The sequence below is a fragment of the Rhinolophus sinicus genome, chromosome 8 (assembly GCF_057876585.1).
Source record: "Rhinolophus sinicus isolate RSI-liver-muscle chromosome 8, RSI-T2T, whole genome shotgun sequence".
In the NCBI taxonomy this organism is placed as follows: Eukaryota; Metazoa; Chordata; class Mammalia; order Chiroptera; family Rhinolophidae; genus Rhinolophus; species Rhinolophus sinicus.
The window spans coordinates 54961917-54983364 of NC_142508.1; the positions used below are offsets into that span (position 1 = coordinate 54961917).

The 21448-nt window shown below is 45.5% G+C and overlaps 1 protein-coding gene across 1 annotated transcript in view; it reads right to left on the bottom strand.

The window, feature by feature from the left end:
* Nucleotides 1-21448, bottom strand: part of PLCG2 (phospholipase C gamma 2) — a 139849-nt gene that overhangs the window by 41748 nt on the left and 76653 nt on the right. The window contains exons 10-21 of the mRNA XM_019743719.3: nucleotides 19631-19732; nucleotides 18766-18884; nucleotides 17348-17433; nucleotides 15657-15777; nucleotides 15111-15279; nucleotides 11748-11852; nucleotides 10640-10729; nucleotides 9850-10025; nucleotides 8191-8391; nucleotides 7064-7183; nucleotides 4326-4506; nucleotides 2762-2833 (exon numbers count right to left, since the gene is read on the bottom strand). Of these exons, the coding sequence (XP_019599278.1) occupies nucleotides 2762-2833; nucleotides 4326-4506; nucleotides 7064-7183; nucleotides 8191-8391; nucleotides 9850-10025; nucleotides 10640-10729; nucleotides 11748-11852; nucleotides 15111-15279; nucleotides 15657-15777; nucleotides 17348-17433; nucleotides 18766-18884; nucleotides 19631-19732 (1542 nt within the window). The remainder of the gene's footprint in view (nucleotides 1-2761; nucleotides 2834-4325; nucleotides 4507-7063; nucleotides 7184-8190; nucleotides 8392-9849; nucleotides 10026-10639; nucleotides 10730-11747; nucleotides 11853-15110; nucleotides 15280-15656; nucleotides 15778-17347; nucleotides 17434-18765; nucleotides 18885-19630; nucleotides 19733-21448) is intronic.

Below are 21448 nucleotides of genomic sequence, written 5' to 3' on the forward strand. Positions count from 1 at the left end.
CTGCTGTTTGTCAAGCATAAACCTATGGCAAAATGAACACCCACACAGCAAGCAAATATTAATGGGAAAAACCTCTGAAATTGTCAAACCTGCTTAGATAGCAATTTTCCCCTCCCTTTACCCAAGGAAATGGGAATGGGTTTTATAAGGAATCCAGGAAAACTGCTCCTCAGAGCACAGGCTATGGAGGCAAATATGTGGGTTCAAGTTATTGCTCTGTCCCTTGCTATTATATAACCTTGAGGCTCTCCCAAGCCTCAGTTTCCCCATCTGTAAAATGGGAATTAAAACGTTACATGCTTCACAGAGTTGTTGAGACTATTAAATGAGATAAGGCACGCCATGATAAAAATGACAATATCTAGCATTTCTTAGGAACTTTCTATAGTCAAAGCACTACTCTAGGCTTTTTACCTATAGTATCTCCTTTAATCCTCCCCACAACCCTAACAGGTAGGGAGCAGTATTATATGCTCATTTTATAGATGAGGAAACCGAAGTACAGAGAGATGAAGTATCTTACCCAAGGTTAACCAGCTGGTAAGTGGCTCAGCTCAGAGATGGATCAGTTAATGTGTTACTGCCATAGCTCATGATGTTCCTTAAGAAGCGATCTAAACTGGGTTCTGCAAGCTCTGCCATAGGAACCTCCAACCAGAGGCTAACCAGGTCTCCTGCCTGTATCTCCCCCACCTGCAAACGGAGCCTGCTCTACTAGCACGTCTTGCTTTCAGGGTGGACATAAGGATCAGAGCCACATCTTTCCCCATGAAACTCCACAAGTCACTGCCAGGCTCGAAGGCCACAAGGAAAATATAGCCAATGGTAGAGATAGTAGCACCATATAATGGCTTCCATAGGGAGCAAGTCTCCAGCCTGATAGCTGGTCCTTCATGAACTACAAAGAAGCAAGCCATCCATCAGATGACGAAGTAGACATGTGGCAATGAAAAGTGGCTAAGAGCACACACATCACTCTTAGCACAAAAGCCTTCCTAGCTATGTGACCTCAGCAATTATTCCACCTCTATGTGCCTCAGTTTCCTCATCTGTACAATGGGCACACAAAAACTAGTATCCATTGCATGGGGCTTTTGTGAAGATTAATGAGCTATCAAATGCTTAAACATTGTTTGATGTGTGATCATCGATATGTTACCTATTATTGATCCAGTCATTCCAGTTCTAACAACTCATCCAAAGGGAATAATGCAAAAAATGCCCAAAGCCTCACACATGGAGAAGTTCATTTTAGGGTTAACTAGAAGAGCGAAAAGCAGAAACGACCCAAATGGCTATTGATGGGGATAGCGAAACTGGTACAGCCACCCAGAATATTCCGCAGCATTGAAAACATTCTTTTTTTAAGTTAAAATTCCAATCCATGTATTTAATCTAAATCAGTTGGCCTATCAGGTTAAACAAAAATGGTCATTAAAAAGATAAGCAGTGTGGAGAAGCCCACACATGTCCAAGTGGCAAGCGAACAAAGCAGAACCGGCAGGTGCAGCAAGTTGGTAGTGACAGTAAAATACATGCAGGTGAAGACCAGAGGAAACAGAACACCCCAAAATGTAGACAGCTACCGCGTTAGGGTGGTGAGACTAGGACTGGTGATTTTTCTTGTTTTCCCAAAGTGGGTTTTTTAATTGTTGTATCATTTTTCAATCATCATACGAGTGATGATTTTATTTCGAGGCATTCACCCCAGTTGGGCAACTTGTGATCAATTTTATCAGGCAGTCGTGTTTTACGTGGCTCACCTGGTATGGGAAGATGTTTCTCTACAACTTGGTTCAGTTGCCAGGATTTAAGTATGGGGAGATTTCACATAAAACATCTAGATTATTGGCTTGTCTTGAGAAATCAGGCCTGGCCTGCTCCTCCTGTTCACAGGGAGTGGCTGCCCTTGAGACAAGCTGTGTGTTCCTCAGCTTACTGTGGTCTTCACCACCCCCTGACATCTGGCTGACATGAGGCCATGTCATTCTCATTTCCAAAGCATCTGTCACTTCTAATAAAAGCTTTTACAATTAAGCTAAGTCCACTAACACATTTTGCACACAGCTCCATTTGCTTACAACTTTTTGAGACTTCATTTCTTGCTGAAAGGGATGTGCTTTGGCCAAGGATTATAAGTTTTAAAAAAGGAAAACATATAAGTCTCTGGACTTCTACAGAGCCCACCAGTGGGGCCGCTTCCTAATCAAGAACTGTACACTAATCACGTGCCAGACAGCCCCCCAAACAGAAACTTCGCATCATTCTTCCTCTGCAGGCTCAAACTAAATGTGAGATGAAACCAGAGCCAGGAGGAGCTGGGGGCTAAGAATAAAATCCATCCCTCTCTGCAGGAAATTACACAACAGCCAGGGTGGGAATACGAGATAGCGTTCACACTACAAGGAGGTCAGTGAAACAAACGGAATTTATAAACGCTACCAACTCAGTCGGTGAGCAAGAGACGTTTGAAAGACTTTTAATTAGAAGCCGTCTGGCCCAAAGGTGGTTCATCAAACCTCAGAATTTTAGCAAGGCATAGTTGCATTTGGATGGATTTCTATTAACCTCTTCCCTGAAACTAGATGTCATATTGTCAATCATCATTTCTTCTAAAAAAGAAAAGAAAAATTTTTTTTTTTGGCCAAGTTTTCCAAAATGTATGACCAGGAGTAGCGGTGACGGGGGGATGAAGGGAGGGGTGGATTCCATGTCAATCTGGGGACCAGAAAATAGTGTGAATTAAAGGTTGGCACTGTACCATAGAAGGATTGATTTCACTGGGATCCACATACATTCTGCTGACGTCATACAGGGAGTTTATATCTCTTTCCTGAAAAAGAATAAAGAAAAATAAATGGAAACATCCATGCTCCTGAGACAACCCTTAAATTGAACGAGGATTCCAGGTCCTCCTGGGTCAAAGAGTTGAAATGTCACAGTGTACTCATGCCTTGTGCATAGAGACAGTGAGGAGCTATCAAGAAGTTCCCCAAAACTTGGAAACTTTACCCCAAAACAAGAAAGTCCCCTATCCTGGCCTACTATGCGTCAGGCACTGTGCTCCTTTGTAAAAACACAAACCCTGACTGTGCTAGAGCCCATTATGATGTCTCTTCCTGACCTGCCTTTAGTGTCAGTAGCTTGTAACTGGCCACCGTGGAAGTATTTACACCATGGAAATTGGCAAATGCCACAGACCAGGGCTTCTTTCCTCAGAGAGCTGGTTAAACATTTACTGCACACACTGAAGACCCATCCTGCCCTCTGTCTCTCCTCACTGGGCTCCAGCCACACTGGCCACCATTCTGTCCCTCAGAGTCAGCTCAGGGCGTGCTGTGGCTGCTCCCCCACCTAGAATTGGCTTCCTTCCCAGCAGCCATGGCCAATTCACTCCCTCTCCTAGGTTTCAGCTCACATTAAACCCTCTGCAGGAGGACTTCTTTGACCTCCCACACCTCAATCTAATGTAACTCCCATCCCTTATGGCACCATCCTATCTGATTTTCTTTGATTGTAATTCACACTGCCTGAAGGCATCTTATTTATGTGATTACACATTATCCAGTTCCCCTACCTAAAACCTAAATTTCCTAAGTGCAGACTTGTTCTACCATACTCCCAGTATCTAGAACTGTTCCTGGCACATGGTAGGTACACAATAAATCTTTTTTCAGTAAGTTAATAAATGCACTGGATAGCAACTGAGACATGGTGATCAGATCAAGTCTCTTTTCTGCTCAGAACCTTCCAATTGCTCAGGATCAAAGCAAGTGTCTTACAGTGGCCCTATACCTGCAGCCCTCTATCAATCCCCATCCTTATTAAGTTCTACCCTTACCCTGGCTCACTCAATTCCAGCCACACCGGCTTCTTCTCTGTGCCTCCAGGCACACCCTGACCTCAGGACCTTTGCACTTGCTGTTCCTTCTTGCTCTACAAAGCAGCATGACCCATTCCTTCACCTCCACTAGTGTCTGCTCAAATGTCTCCTTCTCAGTGACATCTTCCCAGACCACCTTTGAGAATGGCAACCACTTCCCCATCCACTTGTCCACCTTCCCAGTTTGTTTTTCTCCATAGCACTTATCACCAGCTGGCATTTGATCTGTATTTTTTTTTCATTCATCTCATTTATTATCTGTCTTCCCCACACTAGACTGCAACCAGCATGAGGGCAGGGTCTTTGTCCACTGTGTTCAATTTTGTATCTTCAGGGTATCAGATACATGGTTAAGTGCTCGGTAAAAGTTTGCTGAATAAAGAGATGAACTAGAACCTCAGACAAGCTATTCTACCAAATCACTAGTGAGTCAACCGCATACCATATTGTAGCGTTCCAGGAGCTCAGGGGTCACAGGGTAGCGCAGTCTCATTTTTCGGTAGAGCGCATGCTTCTCATAGTAACTGACGAGCTCCACCAGGCTCTCGAAGTAGGCAGAGGTCCCCAGCACGAAGTGCCGGCCGTCCCGGTTGATGCGACAGTGCTTCACCTTGCCCCTGGCCCTGGAGCGGGGAAGACCACACTGGGCTGACACACCGAGATCCTGGCAGCCAGACAACTGCTATATAATCCCTGCCTCTTAGAAATAACCTAGTTGTCCATCCTTAGGGGACCAGGTCATAAAAGGATGTAGCACTCCTATGGAATACAATGATGTGGGTCTTTTCAAAACAGATACAGAGGAGCCTAGGAGCCTGTACCTCAGAACAAATACTGGGGAGTGATTCAACAGCTAGTTCATCTTGCCCTTCCACGCCTCCCCAACTATAGGACTTGACTTTTGGGGAAATACCCTAATGTCCAGGTCAGGGTCGGCAAACTATGGCCCACAGGCCAAATCTGGCCTACCCCCCATTTTTGTAAATAAAGTTTTATTGAAACATGGCCACATTCATTTGTTTATGTATTGCTTGTGGCTGCATTCACTCTACAAAGGCAGAGCCAAGTAGTTGCAACAGAGATCACATGGTCTGCAAGGTCTAAAATATTTATCCTCTGGTCCTTTACAGAAAACATTTACCAGTCTCTGCTCTAGAACTCAGGGACTTGGTGCCCAAATCCTTAAATCATATCTAAAAATGGACCGACTAATGCAACAGTGGAATTTTCTTTTCCCCAAAAGGAAACAAGTCTTTTATTTCCTCACCCATTTGAAACAAGAGGCAGAAAAAAATCCAAAATAGAACAGGCTCCTCAGTTTTACTAGCTTTCATCAGTAAGAATAGAAACATTTGGGAAAATAAGTTTTGACCTTAACTTTACAGCCAAGAGCATCTTTTCATTAAAACTGTCTAACAGCACAGTTACTACGGGCGAACCACTCATCTTTTTAAAATGTTGCACCGGAGAGACACCTTTTATGGTTTTAAAACACATGTCCTGTTTAAGCCATTTCTTCAAAAAGCCCAGTAAAAATTGCTGGAAGACTTCTGCTTTCATAGCCCTTTGCAGAGTTACTTTAATAAATTAAATTTTTTAAAAAAGAAAAAGAAATACTGCTGAGTGGAAGAACAAGCTGCAGAATGAAACTATAGTATGATTCCATTTGTATTTTTTAAAACTAGAACAGATTACCCACACACAAAATGGCACTATATATTTTCCACAGGTATATACATATGTATATAAATATTTTTTTTTAAGTCTCGATGGAGATAACAGTGAGAAAACTACTTTCTACAAGATAAGAACTAAGATGAGTAGGGCCACAAGGGGCTTTAGTCTTCAATGCAATGTCTTCATTTTTTTATAAGGAGACTATATTTATACAATTAAAAATTCATTTTAAAGCTTTTTACAAAAGCCCCCTAGGGCAGGGTGGCTCTGGGATATTAAGAGCGTGGGTCAGGTTCTGGTAACTTCTCTGAGCCTCAGTTTCCCGGGGATTTCCCAGCAGTGCTGGGGATTCAAAGCTCCCGTCTCCTGGCAAGTATTAGGTTACCCAGGGCAAGCCCCATGCAATGTATCCAGCACCCAGAGGGTACTCAATGCATGAATGCTTAGGAAAATATAAACAAAGGCAAGCTAAAACAAGCTTCCCTGGGCAAGAGAAGGAAACAGGAGCAGGGCTGAAGTAGGAGTTATGACTTCAGGTCTCCTGGACTGTGTTGCTATATGTCAGCGGGTGCCACATCCTGAGGTCTTAGCTTCACCAAGGAAGCCCTGGTGCCACCAACGGACACCTCCCATCCATCACTCCCAGAAAACTTCATCTCTTTGCATGGATTGGAAAGCAGTGAAGAAAGAGCACAGACTTTGGAGGTGAACAGGCCCGAGTCTAAAATTCTGACTCAGCACAGAACTAGGCTGTGTGGCTCTAGATAAGTCACTTAACCTCTCTGGGCCTCCATTGCCTTATCTGTAATACCTGGATCTCACCAGCTGTAATGAAGGACTCAACCAAATGAAGTCTCAAAGACAACCCAGTATCTGAAACATTAGCTATCACCATCATCAAGAATAAACTGGGGCTGGGAAGACAAAGAGACAGTATGATGAACTGAGTCTGAACCGCCCCGCTCCCAAAATTGTCATTGGTGGAAACCAGAAAAATCAGGTGTCTTAGGGTGGAATTAAAGTACAGAACCACAGTCCTCTAGATGGTTGGTCTATACGGCCTTCCCACTGGCAGCGTTGGGTGGCAAGTGAACATGGGAGGAAGTCAGATCTCTAACATCACTGATCTGGGCTGCCAGGGCTGCTGGAGTTCGAATCCCAGCTCCACTCCTTCCTGGCTCATGTTTCAGCCAGTTACTTAACCTCTCTGTGCCTGTTTCTTCCTCTGAAAAATAACCATCATGGTCACAGACTTGTTGGAAGATAAAGTGAGTTAATATAGGACATTACTCTCGAGAAAACAGACCAGGGCCCAGCACACTGAGAGCACATGTTAGTGTAGGCTGCTTTTGGTATCATTATTGTCGTCACTGCTGCTGACCCCCTAGGGAGAGAGGCACTGTGAGCTAACCCTCCACCAGCACTTCCCCCTTTGCTCTCCACACCTGGCCTTCCTAAGCCTCCTCTGGAGAGCATACAGCAGGCTCCAGCCTGTGGATGTACCTGAAGGTGATGGCGTAGGAGTCGCTCCCTTCCCGCTTCCGGATGAGAAAAGCTCCGTCTCGGGGAACCCTCATCAGCATGTCCTCCGCTTCTCCACGGCTCAGCCCATCGTAGTACCACCTGCAGCACAGAACCAGGAAAAGGGCCAGGTGAGAGGGCTGCCCGCAGAGGAGGACACAATGGGCTTGAGGATGCCTGAAATATGGCCCCAGAAACCACTGGAAATGACACAGTGGGTCTCCCATCCAAAACGCCTCTGAAGACAGCTTAGTTTTTCAAGACCACCAAGACATACACAGTCTGGGTGAAATGTTCATGTCGTGGGTCTGTTTGGAGCACAAGAGAATAAATCAACTAATCTTTCCTCCCCCAAACCCCCTTACACACACATTGGCCCAACTCTGAAGAGCCAGCATCAGAGGGAGGAAGTCACTGCAGAGCGTCTCAGAAAACCGGAGGCACAGAACACAGGGAATAGGGTTTTAGACAGGTTTTGTTTAGTTGCTCTTTGGTTACTTGTAAAGATGACGTGAAACAGCAAATTTTAAAAGGCAATCCATATGAATATAGACAAGAGAAATGAAATATAAAGCTGCTGTTACCTGGCTTTCTCAGAAATGTGCATTTTAACAGCCTTCTGCTAAAACCTTGCTTTTTTCCTTTGTTTCCAGAATGCGTTAACCCTTTGCAAGGCATAACTGATACTCACTTTACCAGGTAAAAAAATAATGAAGGGGAAACCTTTACAATTACTCTTTCCTTGTTCGCTTTCAGAACAGGAATAAGCTTTGACGAGCAGAAAGGTATCACCAGGGCAAAATTAACCTCGGAAAATCAAGGCCCAGGAACGCAGGAATATGAAGATAAAATAGCAGAAAGGAAGGGAGAGAAAAGAGAAAGTGGACAAAAGCAAAGGAGAGCAGGTATTTGGAACTGTGGCCACCCTGGGAACTTTAAGAGACCCCGGAGGGCCCAGGTGGTGAGCCACATGGGAATTTGGGTCTCAGCACACCCATGAGACTGGCTTTTCAGATTGGTGAACACAGTCTGCAAGGGTGTCTGCATTCCACCAAACCCATGGAGTTGCCGCCTGAGATCTGCTGCCCCAAGAGCCCAGGTTCACGTACGGCTTTGATTCATGGGGGTTGGGGTTGGGCACAGGGTCAGTGAGCCGGAGCTCGAAGTCGGCACAGCGCAGGTGCGTCTCACGGTAGTGCTGGATGAGGGCATAGATGCTGGTGAACATGAGGTTGTCAGTCAGGTAGTACTTCAGGGTCCCGCCCTCCATGGTGGAGCGGATCCGGCAGTGCTGAACCCGGTTGGACCGCCTGCGGGGAGAGGGACAACATCAGTTCCCAAGTCAGGCCAGCTGACCCTTTCTGCACCCTGCGTTATCAGAGAACACAGGCCAGGGCCAGAATTGCAGCCAGGGATCCCAAGAGGTAGACACTAGGTGTGACCACACAGGCGTCCCTTTGCTGATACAACAGGCCCGGGGCTTTAGCACAAGTTGACCCTTTGGCCTGGATTCTGGGACATTCTACTGACTTCCTCCACCCACTTGCTCCCTTTTACCTACATAACTTCTACTTTGGAGCCAAGTGACCTAGGTTCGAATCCTGACTGTGCCACTTACAAGCTAGTGACCTTGAAGACGACCTGTCTTCTCTTATTATCTTAGTGGCCAAACAAGGATAATAACAGTATCTGCCTCATGGAGTTGTCCTGAAGATTGAACGAGATCACACACAAATTGTGCCGCCTGGCACATAGTAAGCATGTGTTACCACAATTACTCGTACGGTGTTATAATTTTTATCCTTCAGGTTTCATCTTAAAGCCACTTCTTTCAGGAAGTCGTCCCTTCCCCAACATTACCTTAGATCCCTCTAACAGACTTGCATAACATCTTGCATTTTTCTCATTGCACTTATCCAAATACAATTATGTATCATTTGCATGAGTACTTTTTCATTGTCCATCTTCCCCACCAAACTCTAGTCTCCATCAGGACAAGGCCCCTGTCTGTCTGGTCACTGCTAACTCACAGTACCTACCACAGAGCAAGCACTCCATAAGTATCTTTTAATGAATGAAAGCATGGATGGATGGATGGATGGATGGATGGATGGATGGATGGATGGATGGGATGGATGGATGGATGGATGGATGGGATGGATGGATGGATGGATGGATGGATGGATGGATGGGATGGATGGATGGGATGGATGGATGGGATGGATGGATGGATGGATGGGATGGATGGATGGATGGGATGGATGGATGGATGGATGGTGGATGGATGGATGGATGGAAGAATGAATGGAGTGAGAAAGATCATGACAGCTCCATAAGGCTGCCTTTAGAATCTGTACTTTAGAGATGAGGAGATGGAGAATCCAGGAGGTTGAGTGAATCGCCCAGAGTCATACGACCTGATCCAGGACCGGAATTCAGGAGAGGTGAGTGGAGGTCACATCATAGTAAGTGCAGGGTCAGATCCTGTCTTTATTTAAAATGTTGATATTTTGTTCATCATAAATTTTTTTGTATAACTTCTGATTTTTTTAAACATTGTGTTGAAACATCACTAATCTTGATTACTAAGTTTTTTGGGCCTCACCCATCTCACCCAAGTCCTGCCCCATACAGCTCACTCAATGAAGTCCGGGGTTCCAGTTCAGGCCTGCCTGAGTCTGACCTGAGCTCCCACCACTTGCCACCCAGCTTCCCATCTGGCCAGCTGTGAGGGGAATGTGGGCATGCCCAAGGCAGAGGGCCATTACCAGAAGGACAGGGTGTAGTCATTGGGGAACCTCTCGCTCTCCCGCACCAAGAAGGTCCCATCCTTGCCCCCTGTTTCATTGCAGTATTCCTGCAGCAGCTTCTCGGCACTTATCCTCTTCTCCACCTTCTTATGGAACCACTTCTCTCCAAAATGCAGCTCTGTGGGAGGGGTATCCTGGACAACAAAGAGAAGAGGGGTTTCTGAAAACCTGGACAAGAAACCCAGCAACACCTGACTGGTCCCTCTTTACATGCTTACTCGGAGGGCTAGATACAGACAGAGGCTGGCCTCAGCCTGCCCTCACCTCAAGAGGTCTGAGAAGACAGCTTCCCATGCTACTGCTGCCTGCCACTTACTCCTGACAGCCCCCATCTGCAGTAGCCTCCAGAAGCCTGAGACATGGATGGGGTGAGGAGTTACCAGTTCAGCCCTCAACTCTATTGCAAAGGAAGTCTGAGGGCCATAATGCCCTGGAGGCTATACTCAAGAAACACTACCAACGAGGGCTAACAGCCCAAGGGGAGAGGGCAGCAAAGCCAGGGACCAGGCCAGGGTGTGGGGCTGGACAGAACATCCAAATGTCCCCATCCTCCCTAGGGAGCACAGGCCCTTCAGGCCCTTCGGAGAGCAGGAAAGACCCTGGAACCTCATTGGTTAAGCCCCTGGCCCAGCCAGCCAATCAGAGAAGAGCCAGGCAGGCCTTGGTACCCAAAGAGGCAACTCCTTGGGCTGAAAACGTCCAGGCCTGGTGGCCACAGGATGAGAGGAACAGTCTAGGAGGTCTCCACCTGGGGCAGTTCCTCTTCCATCGTCTGTTCGATGTCATCACTGAAAGACAGCTTGGCATCCGCGATGGCACAGTAGTGCCGAGTCCATTTCTAGAAAGCAAAACCAGCATTAGCTCTTCCCCAAAGTCTCTGCTCCATCAAATCTGGAGCCCAGGGCCCCCACCTGGCATCACCCAGCATTCCCTGGGGGCTCGCCTTAACAACTTCCACAGACATTTACAGTGGTTTCACAGAATTTGATCCTCTTTGAGATGTTTCTTTTAAAATATCTATTTATTTTGGGGTTCTCTTGGCATTTTCAGGATTTTTTTTATTCAATGTACCTAAGGGTAGATATGACTTAATATCAAATTTCTATTTCATATTTAATTGAAGCCTTTTATGAATGATGGGATTTTTTTGTGTGTGTCCTTATGACTGCCTTTTTCTATTTCTTCTACTTTTTAAGACTTTCAGGATTTCTCAGCCAGTTTGTCTAGAGACCCTTTCTTCAATATTTAATTGTGACTTAATTCTTTATTTAAATTTTAACCATTTTTAATGTTTATTTCTAGGATATTATAGACATGTGAAAATATACTCAAATGGATTTGCCTGTTAGTTTAAGGAATATAAGAAATGGTGTTAGCACTCAAAATGCCTTATTCTCACCAAAAAAATAAGATTTCCAAAGGAACTGTCCTAGATTGGAAGACACTAAGGAGTTAGGACAACTAAATGCATTGTTGCAACCCGAGTTGGATCCATGACCACAGAAAGCACATTAGTACACAAACTGGTGATATTGTAATAAGATCCAATGTTAACTTCCTGGTTACAATAATTATGCTCTGATTATGTAGGATGTTATTATTTGGAGACTCTAGGTAAAGGGTATATGGGAATTCTGTGTGTGTGTGAGTGTGTGTGTGTGTAAATACGTCATGTGCCGTATTGAATACAACATTATTTCAAAATAAAACATTAAAAATATGAAAGAAAAATAAAGTTTCATTATAATGATAAATTCATGTGGGTCCAAACGGGAGTAAGACAGGAATATTCTCAGAGCCCTCCAGCCGTCCTTGGATACATGCAAGGCTGTAAGAGGAGGAGCAAAAAGACCCACCTGATCGATGGAATCCCACATATACAGTTCACCCTGCTGCTTCTGCTCCTCTTTCTTGTCCTCCATGTTGACATCTATGTCGCCTCGGGGGCCCAGCTTCTTATGCTGAGGGGAAAAAAAAATACACATAGCCTGCCTCTCTCGAGACCCAGGTTTAGGATCTCTGAGCCAGCAAACATCCATTGGCAGGAGCCAGCCAGCAAGCATGCACCTGCAGCATCCTACCTCAGGGCCTTTGCACTGTCTGTTCTCTCTGCCTGGCTCCTTTCTCACGACATTCAGCTCTGTGCTCAGTGTCACCTCCTTGGAGGAGCTTTCCTCAACTATTGATCTGAAAATAGCCCACCTTCCCTTTCCCATCTCTTCACTCTCTAGCCCTTGTAGTTATTTTTCATGCTCTTAGTCCTATATCTTTCCATGTCTCTGTTTGTCTGCTGTCTTCCCTGCTAGAATGTTAAGTCCCATGAGGACCATTAGAAATGATTAAAAGTTCCCTGGGACTTGGTTTCATTTCCTGTTGAATCTCCTGTGCTAGCTCAGCAGACAGTAAGTATGCGATAAGTCCTTGGTGAATCAATGAGACCACCTGTGTCCCCGACATTCTCCAGGACACAGAGGGAAAGACAGGATCACAGTCCAGTGGGCACAGAATAGGCTGGGCAGCAGAAGGCAAACTGAGGATGTAGAGTAAGAAGACCTGGGTGCAAACAGCACTGCTGCTACTTTATCAGCTGTGTAACCCTGAGTAGGTGGCCACACTTCCGAACCTCACGTTTCTCATCGGTATGACTAAGGTGATGACTACCACACACTCACCTCGGTGAGTACTGACCACCTAGACAAGCATTTATACATCCCAGGTTGTGGTGACCTGGTGGAAGGAGCTCGGGATTGAGAGTCAGACCTGGGTTTAAATTCAAAGCCTATCACCTTATTGGCTGTGTGACCTTGGCCACGTGACAATCTCTCAGTCTCAGTAACTCCCTGCATAAACTGGGGATAATGACACCTCTAAAGGATCCTGTAAGCCAAAGGGCATGTAAGATGCCTGTAAAAGGTAAAGCATGACAGAAAGTGCTCCATTTTGAACAGCCTTTAATTATTTCTTTGGCAAGAACTAACTGTGTAATCTCAGCTGAGTCATTCAACCTCTCGACCTCAGTGTCCACATCTGTAAAGTGGGTGAGGGGCCTGGGTAAGTTTTGCAGGGTTTTGATGAGATTGAATAAGAAAATACTTACAACCATGCCTAGCCCAGTACCAGCGCATGGCACGCACTGGTTTTATCACAAATGCTGTCTCTACCCCCTTTCCCTGAAATAGAGAGGGATGAGCCATGAAGTACCACCAGTGGGGCAATGAGTGCTTTAAAAGGAACCTTTATACCCTAAAATGGGGACACACAGAGAGCTGTCCTAACAGAAACAGAGGGAAGTGACAGATGCGCTGGGAACAGAGAAATGCAATGAGGTCCCCTGAAGACTCATTGACCAAATGCCTGAGAAGACGGGGCCCAGCTTCCTCTGTCATTTGTCCTGCCTTTCCCATGCTGGATGCTTCCCTTGGCGTCTCAAGTGAAAACTGTCCCAGAATCTTGGCCAAATTCTCCAAATATGCTGGTGCTTTTAGCCCCGAAGGCACCAATGTCCCCTCCTCTGAATGGGCCTTAGCCAAAGCCCCTGCCCCGCCCCGTCCCCCCCGCCCCGCCCCCCGCCACACACACACACTGTTGCGTGCTTCTCTGTTGATGGGTCTGTCTCCCCACTAGACCATGACCTCCTGGCACATAGGGGATTGTTCCCAGTATATCTTGGTGACCCATGACAAAATCTGCCTAGTAAACACCTGTCCATCCTTCCATCTCAGCCTGCTAGTTGTCAACAAAATCCATCCAGCTCCTTCCACTAATGGCTGCCCTACTAGAGACTTCACATCCCAGCCTCCCTTGCAGGTGGTGTGGGCATTAGACTAAGTTCTCACACAGAACAGGACAGGCTGGGACGTGTACAACTGACATTCACTTGTTTACTAGAAATCGCTGGCCCTGGACCCCCTCACATTCCCCTTTCTGTGAGCTGGAGCTCTACCACACACCCCAGGACGGTGCCCTAGAGCAGAGCCTTCACCACATACACCAGGGGCACATACACTCCCCACCCCACCCCTTGAAGTCTGAGGAAGGCTGTGGACCCCTTTCTCAGAATAATATTTATAATGCATAAAAGTATAAGAGAAACGAATTCTATTGAAGTACAATTATTAAGATATTGAATAAAAATATTTGCAACATACTAAAGATGTTCTTTCTTTATAATATCTTATGTAAGATCTAGAGGCAGATCTAATAACTACCATAATTTCAAAATGGTGATGAGTACAACATTATTCTGACATATTTGCAATAACTGTAAGTGTGACATGAAAATATGCATGATTTCTGCTGATGACAAAGCCCCACGTGGCTTGTTGCCAATATTCATAACAGAAGAAAATGTTAAAATTTTACTTACAGGTTAATAAAAATAGAGGCAACATTTTCTCCCCAAAGTTCACACACCACCCCTCCTAAATTTTATCTGTGGATTCTTTGGAGAGCTGCAGAACCCCAACTGAAACCCTTTCCCTAGGAGATTGTAGAACAGGACCCAGGGTCCCTGGATAACCTTGTGGGGCCAGAGCTCAAAGCTTCTAGAACACTCTCCCTCAGATGAGGAAAAAAATGAACTCATATGCTTTAAGCCACTGTCTTTATCCTCGTAATACAAACACCCAAATGTCACCCTGCTCCGCGGCATCCCTGCCACTCTTGGCAAGAACTAACTGTGCCTGCTCCGCGGCATCCCTGCCACTCTTGGCAAGAACTTGGGCACAGCAATCACTCATCTCTCCCCACAGCACTTGGTACACCACGTGCCAAAGGTGAATGCAGCTTTTTTGGGCAGCTGCCAACCTCCAGTCCATCTCCCACACTAGACTGGGAGCTCCTGAGGGCAAGACTAGTGCCTGGGTCACGGGAACACCCCCAACACCTCGCACGGGATTCAGAGAGGGGCACGGTGGAGGCTTGCCAAAAGAATGAACAATCATGAGTTAATACTTACATAGAACGTGCTATGGGACAGGCACAGTGGTGAGCACTTGCACACATCCTTTCACATTATGCTCACAGCACACTACCCATGTAGGTTCTATTGTTATATCCAACCCCCTCCCAGAACACAGAGCCACCAAGAGGTTAAATGATCTTGGCCGGGGTCACGGATTAGTAAGCAGAGCGGTATGAGCCCAGGCAATGGGACCTGGAGTCCGTGCCCTGAGCCAATGGCTCTCCTGGGTGAATGACAGCGGCCCAAGGTCGCCTACCTTGATGATGATCTTCTCCCGCAACTGGCTGGGTGAGGGCAGCTGGTCAGCACTGGCCTCCGTGGGCTTCGTCAGCAGCAAGTCACCGAACACCTCCTTGAACACTCTGGCCATGTAGCGCTGCTGCTCCACGCTGCAATGCTCCTCGATGGACAGGATCACTGGGAAGCTGTGGACGGCAGAGGCCGGTGGCTCAGCAAGGGGGCCCGGCAGCCCATCTGTGCCTGCCTGGCAGAGGGGCAGGTCGGCTCATTAAGGGGTACAGGCTCATGGCTTCCCAGCGCCGGCCTCCTCCAGGCTCTCAAACCAGGAAGTGACATGTGCTACTGGCTTTGTAGGGGGCACCAGCACTCAGCCGAGGAAGGACTTCTTGGCAGTGACTTTGGTCAAGATGGAGCCCAGCTGGTTTGTGTCTCTGCGTGTGGGGGGAGGGTGCAGTGGGGGGGAGCGGCAGGGAGGGGGCAAGATTCGGATCTGTCTGACTCTCTGCTCAACCTTAGCTCCCTTCCCTTTAAAGGTCAACCACCTGGAAATCAGACAACTGACCTTGAGGTGACAAAGGCATGATCTTTGATGGCCTGCACGACGTCATCAAACTTGATCTTCGTGGTCCGTGTCCAGCCGTGATAGATGATGGGCTTCCCATCCGGCCCATCCCAGCAGTCCACTGATGGGAGAAACGTGCTGCCTCATCACCTGTCCGTCACGCCCCACCTCGCAAGTCCACTGATGGCAGACACGCTGCCCGGCCAGCCACTAGATCAGCCCTGACCCCCAGGCCAGCTCAGTTACTAGAACATGGAGGCCAAATCAATCATTATACTCAGGGGCCACCCACATGAGGATATGTGTTATCTGTGTACATATGTTACTTGTGTGGTTACGGGAAGATTTTGGTTGTTTAATTAAAGGTCCCTTTGCAATGTAATACATTTTTCCCTAACAAACTATTTTAAATATTTCTTTTCTAAAAAGACATTTATGGGTATTTTACTTTCCGATTTTACTTGTCTAAACCTTGGCTTGCTTTTTTTGCTAGTGGAAATAATACACAGCAATGTGAAATGTTATTCTTAAATGTTCATAATAAAATACTCAAACAACTAGATTGTGTAGAAGGTAAACATTCCCTAGATCGTCATCCCTCAGAGGTAACAGGAACTAACAGTTTCAAACTTAATTCTCTCACATTTGCTGTTTCCCATGGGGGAGAAAGTATAAATGAGGCAACAGTCTGTAGGAATAACTGTTGTTAGAGTTTGATGCCACGATGAATTTTTATTATTTTTTTTTATAACATTGGAGCCTAATTCCGTGGTTTGTGCCTTTTTTCAGCCCAGTACACCTATGAGCCTCCAGTGGCTGGGTCAGGCTGGGGAATAAGAGGTGAGGAGAAGGGAGGAAGCAACTGGCTTCTGGGCATGTCCAGGTTCCTGGAATCACCTGCACTGGGGTGTCTGTGAGCAACCACGACAAGAACAGTGAGGATGGCATCCATGGCTGGGCTAGCTGCTAAAACACGAAGGGCATTTATTGGCCTTCCTCTAAAAACAGCCCAGAAAGAAACTGAGGGAGGACAGAAGGACAGTAAAGCCATCTTTGCTACTGGCTTCCATTGTTACCAGGACCCTTTCTAGAGGCCCAGAATTACCGCCTAACAGTTTGTGGCTCCAACCCAGCAGGTTCAATATCACTCCTTGTCTTGATGGCCACATCCCTTACCCCAGATGCTACGGGTACCTGGTTACTCCCTTGCCCTGTCCCACCCATCCCCACTATTAAGGTCTTTAAGAAAAGAAAAAAAAAAAAAAAAGAAAAAGAAAAGGAAAAAAAAAGAAAAGTATCAAGTAACTACTGTGTTTCCCCGAAAATAAGACCTAACCAGCCCATCAGCTCTAATGCGTCTTTTGGAGCAAAAATTAATATAAGACCAGGTCTTGTTTTACTATAAGACCAGGTAATATAATATAATATAATATAATATAATATAATATAATATAAAATATAAATATAATGTAACATAAAATAAAACATAAACATAATATATAATATAATATAATATAATATAATATAATATAATATAATATAAAATATAATACAGGGTCTTATATTAATTTTTGCTCCAAAAGACGCATTAGAGCTGACCATCTGGCTAGGTCTTATTTTCAGGGAAACACGGTACAAGGCTACCCTCAGTTCACTGTAGGTGTTATCTCCACCCGGAAAAGGCTACTCACACTCAATGCAGCGACAGCCCATGCGCAGACAGCGGATATATGCTTCTGGAGATGACTCGCTCCGCAGCTGGTCACCTGTGAGGTACCTGAAGGAGAAGAGGAGGGCCTGCACCTCAGGGAGTCCCTGGGGAGCTTCTCATCCCAAGCTCCCAAAGGCCTGAGTTCTTCCTGTCTAGAAAGACCCATGGTTAGGATTTAGGCCAGACACCTGCCAGCAGGTGGCCATGCCTTAGACTCAGGCCATGATCGCAGGATGTGAATAACCACCTTGGTAATCCAAGTGTAGGGTCGAGACCATGTGTTCTTTTGAGGAGAACTTGGTCAAAGGGTGTCAAGAGTGAGACTAATAGCAGATAATAAATTAAAGATCCCCGCTTGGTACCCACTGGCCCTCAGTCTAAACAGGGCAAAGATGGGACTAAATGATCAACATCTATTAGTGTAATTTACTATGCTATGAACTATGTCCACCAGACATAAAAATACATAATCAATTTGCCCCTGAAAAAGACTCTAACTTCCAAAATGCCTGGAGATAAGCTTAAGGGCCTTCTCTCCAACTCCTGCGTGGAATGATACTTAGGAAACCATCAATCTACAGCAGTCTAGGTGCCCATGATCCAAAGCCTTCACCCTCTCACCTTACAAGGCAGACTTAATATTGGAACTTGAGTGTAACACCATTTCTCTCTTCCAGTCTATTGTCATTTTTCGTAATCAGGATAATCTTCCAAAGATGTAAATTTGAGCATATTGCTCTCTGGCGTAAAAGCCATCAGTGGCTCCCACTGTGCTTCCCATCACTCAAAGATTCCACTCAAGCTGACCCTGCTAGCCTCCTCTCCTGGCACTCACACCCACGCCCCGGAATTCCACAGTCTAGTCTTAACAGACCCCTCTCAGTTCCTCCTGCCCCTGGACCTTGGCACATGCCATTCCTCTGTCTGAAATCCTTTATCTTGCTTGGCCACCTGTTCTCCTCTCACCAACTCCTGTCCATCATCAAGATTCCCCTCCATGCACATGAGAACAGGGCTGTTCTGTTCTGCTCTATTCACTGCCATATCCCCAGTACCCAGCAAGCACAGGGTAGACACTCAGTAAATACCAGTTCAATGAGAATTCAATTGCTTTGCCATGGCTACTATGAGATGCCCAAACCATGAAAACGAGCTTTGCTGATTGACTTTTTAGGGCCACAAGAAAAGGATTATAGCAATATTATTAGTATAGCAATGCCAACTGGGCAAAAGAGCTGCTATCCCCGACCCCTTCCAGAAGTGTGTGCATATTCCAGTCTCAGCAGCGTGGCCCGGCACTCCATCCCCTTCCCACATGCTTTGCCAGAGCAGCGCCATCGAACGCCCGCCATATTCCCCTTCATCCGCGACCCATCCCGGGCTGGTGGCCAAACTCACGTGTTGTGTGATGAGGAGATCCAGTAATGAGACAAGGGATTGTTCATTTCCTGCATGTCCACCACATCATACTTTTCATCCCAAATGCTGTTCTCCCGTGAAAACAGATACGTGAGGAACTAGGAGAGTCACAAACACAAAGACGAGATACCGTGGTGAAGATAAGGATGGGTGGTATCTGGTTCTTTCGGGTCTGTGCCAACACGGAGAAATGGTATCTCTGATATGTTCACTCAACTGATGGTCTCTAGGTCTCCCTTACCCAAATTTTCAATGCAGAAACTCAGACAGCAACAGGCTGTATTGACATGTTTCATTGACCTATACAATGGTTTCCCTTTTAACGTGTATCCTAAAATATGTTTCTACAAGAGTATATGCTCGCCTTATGTAAGTTTTAAGGCACAATAATACCCTGAACATTTGTGAACCCACCAGCCAATTGAGAAACAAAACACTGACAGCATCATAACATCTAAAAGGCAGGAAATTTCATATCCCAATTCCTGACCCCTTTTTTTAAAAAAGGCAGAAGATTGAGTGGCACAGGGGTAACATTCTGCTTCCTGGGAACAATCTTACAAGGGATAGGAGCTTCCTGTTCTCCCTCAGTCTCACCTCCCCTGCTGCCTCACTCCGGGCCAAATGCAACCCTTTTCACAGCTCGAAAGTACCCCATAAACCTTTGAATTTGTTGGGCTTATAACGCACTCCTGGGCTCTACTCGCCCTCTAGTGGCTAAATCAAAGAACACACCCAGGCAACAAAATCAAGAGAGAAGGATGAGAAAAAGGAAAGGCTGCAGTAATTCATTACCTGGAAGAAAACGAGCCCTTGACTAACTTGTCACCAGGAGCCCACTCACCTCATCGACAAATAAGAAGGGCTCGGCAGTTTCCCTCATCGTGTCATCAATAAACTTTGTCATCCGCTCACGGACTTTGTTCAGATCCTGAGCCCAAAGCTCCTTAGAATGACAAAGAGAACAAGAAGTCACCAAAAAGAGGACAGGCAAAAACGTTAGGTCAGACCACCCGGGTTACTTGCCTGGCTGATCCTGGGCAAGTCATCTACCCTCCCTGTGCCCCCGCATCCATTGCATGGGAGTAATAATAGCCACGCACAGAGCTTCTGTGAGAACGCACATTATAAAAGTAACTACTGTTTTCCTCTCCAAACCCTAAAACCCCAAGTATTCATCAGACAGAAGGATGAAACAGGACCCACAGACTCAACTTTGACTAATGCTGTCTGGGTTCCAAAGAGTCTAAAACTTCTACTTTTAAGAATCAAAGCAAATGTGCTACCAGATACGTGTGTGTGGTTGGGTGGGAAGGGTCAGACCAGAACGTATGAAACAAAGAAAAGCTTAAGGACAGATACAAATGAGGTGGCGAAGAAATGGCCTCCCTGGCATGTGGGTACAAATCAACAATGAGCCTTGCTGTTGATTCTTACAAATCCACCTGGATAAGGGACACAAAATAGGTAGGAGAGTGGGGAACAGTCAGTTCATTTGAATAGAGGTGTTTTTGAATATTGAAACATGAAACTCAAATTATAGGATATTTAATGCAAAGGCCTTGCCAGGCCTAGATGTCCTCAAAAGGCCAGCAGCTTCCTCCTTCCTTCTACAAAGATTTCGCACAGAAAGCATGTGTATTTAGCTGATATAACCTGGAACTAGTTGGCTGTGAATAAGAAATCTTTTGCCTAAAGGAGTTTAAAATACAAATGGTCTGGAGGTTAAAAAATGAACCTACTTGGTATAGGGTACTGTGCTAGGCATCTAGATTAACAATGAAAGGAGTAATAAATGGTGATGGCAGTTAGCACTGGGCACGGACCATATGCTAGGCTCTGTGCTATATCTTTTTCACGTAGTGGCTCATTTTGAGCTCACACAATCCCAGGAGTTACATATAATTTTCCATGTTATATAAATGGGGAAACTGAGGCTTCAAGTCATTAAATACCTTGACCTAACAATGAGCCTAGACTAACCCAGGCACATTAGTTCTCGGGTCTTCTTTTTAACTCCCTTTCTACAGTGTCACCCATCTACCCAGGGCTGGACTGGCGCACAGTTAACCAGTCCCCTAATGGAAATTTAGATTAGTTTCAAGGTTTCATTTCTTAAAAATGCTGCCATGATTTCTGTAGGATAAGTTCCTAGGAGGGCAATTATTTAATCAAAGTACATAAACCTTTTTGCAAAGTTTTCATTTTAATTGCATATTGCCAAAGTGCTTTCTAAAAAGCTTGTACTAATTTGGACACCAAGTGCTGCAGTGATTATTCTACCGTGTTTCCCCGAAAATAAGACCTAGCCAGACAATCAGCTCTAATGCACCTTTTGGAGCAAAAATTGATATAAGACCCGGATCTTATATTTGGATCTTATATAAGACTGGATCTTATATTTATAGTAAAATAAGACTGGGTCTTATATTAATTTTTGCTCCAAAAATTATAGTAAAATAAGACCGGGTCTAATATAATATAATATAATATAATACTGAGTCTTATATTAATTTTTGCTCCAAAAGACACATTCAAGCTGATTGCCCGGCTAGATCTTATTTTCGGGGAAACAGGGTATATGTGAGCACCCATCACCCCAAACAAATGTCCTAGATGATAAACTCTGCTTCATGCCAACATCCCACAGAGCACCAGGCAC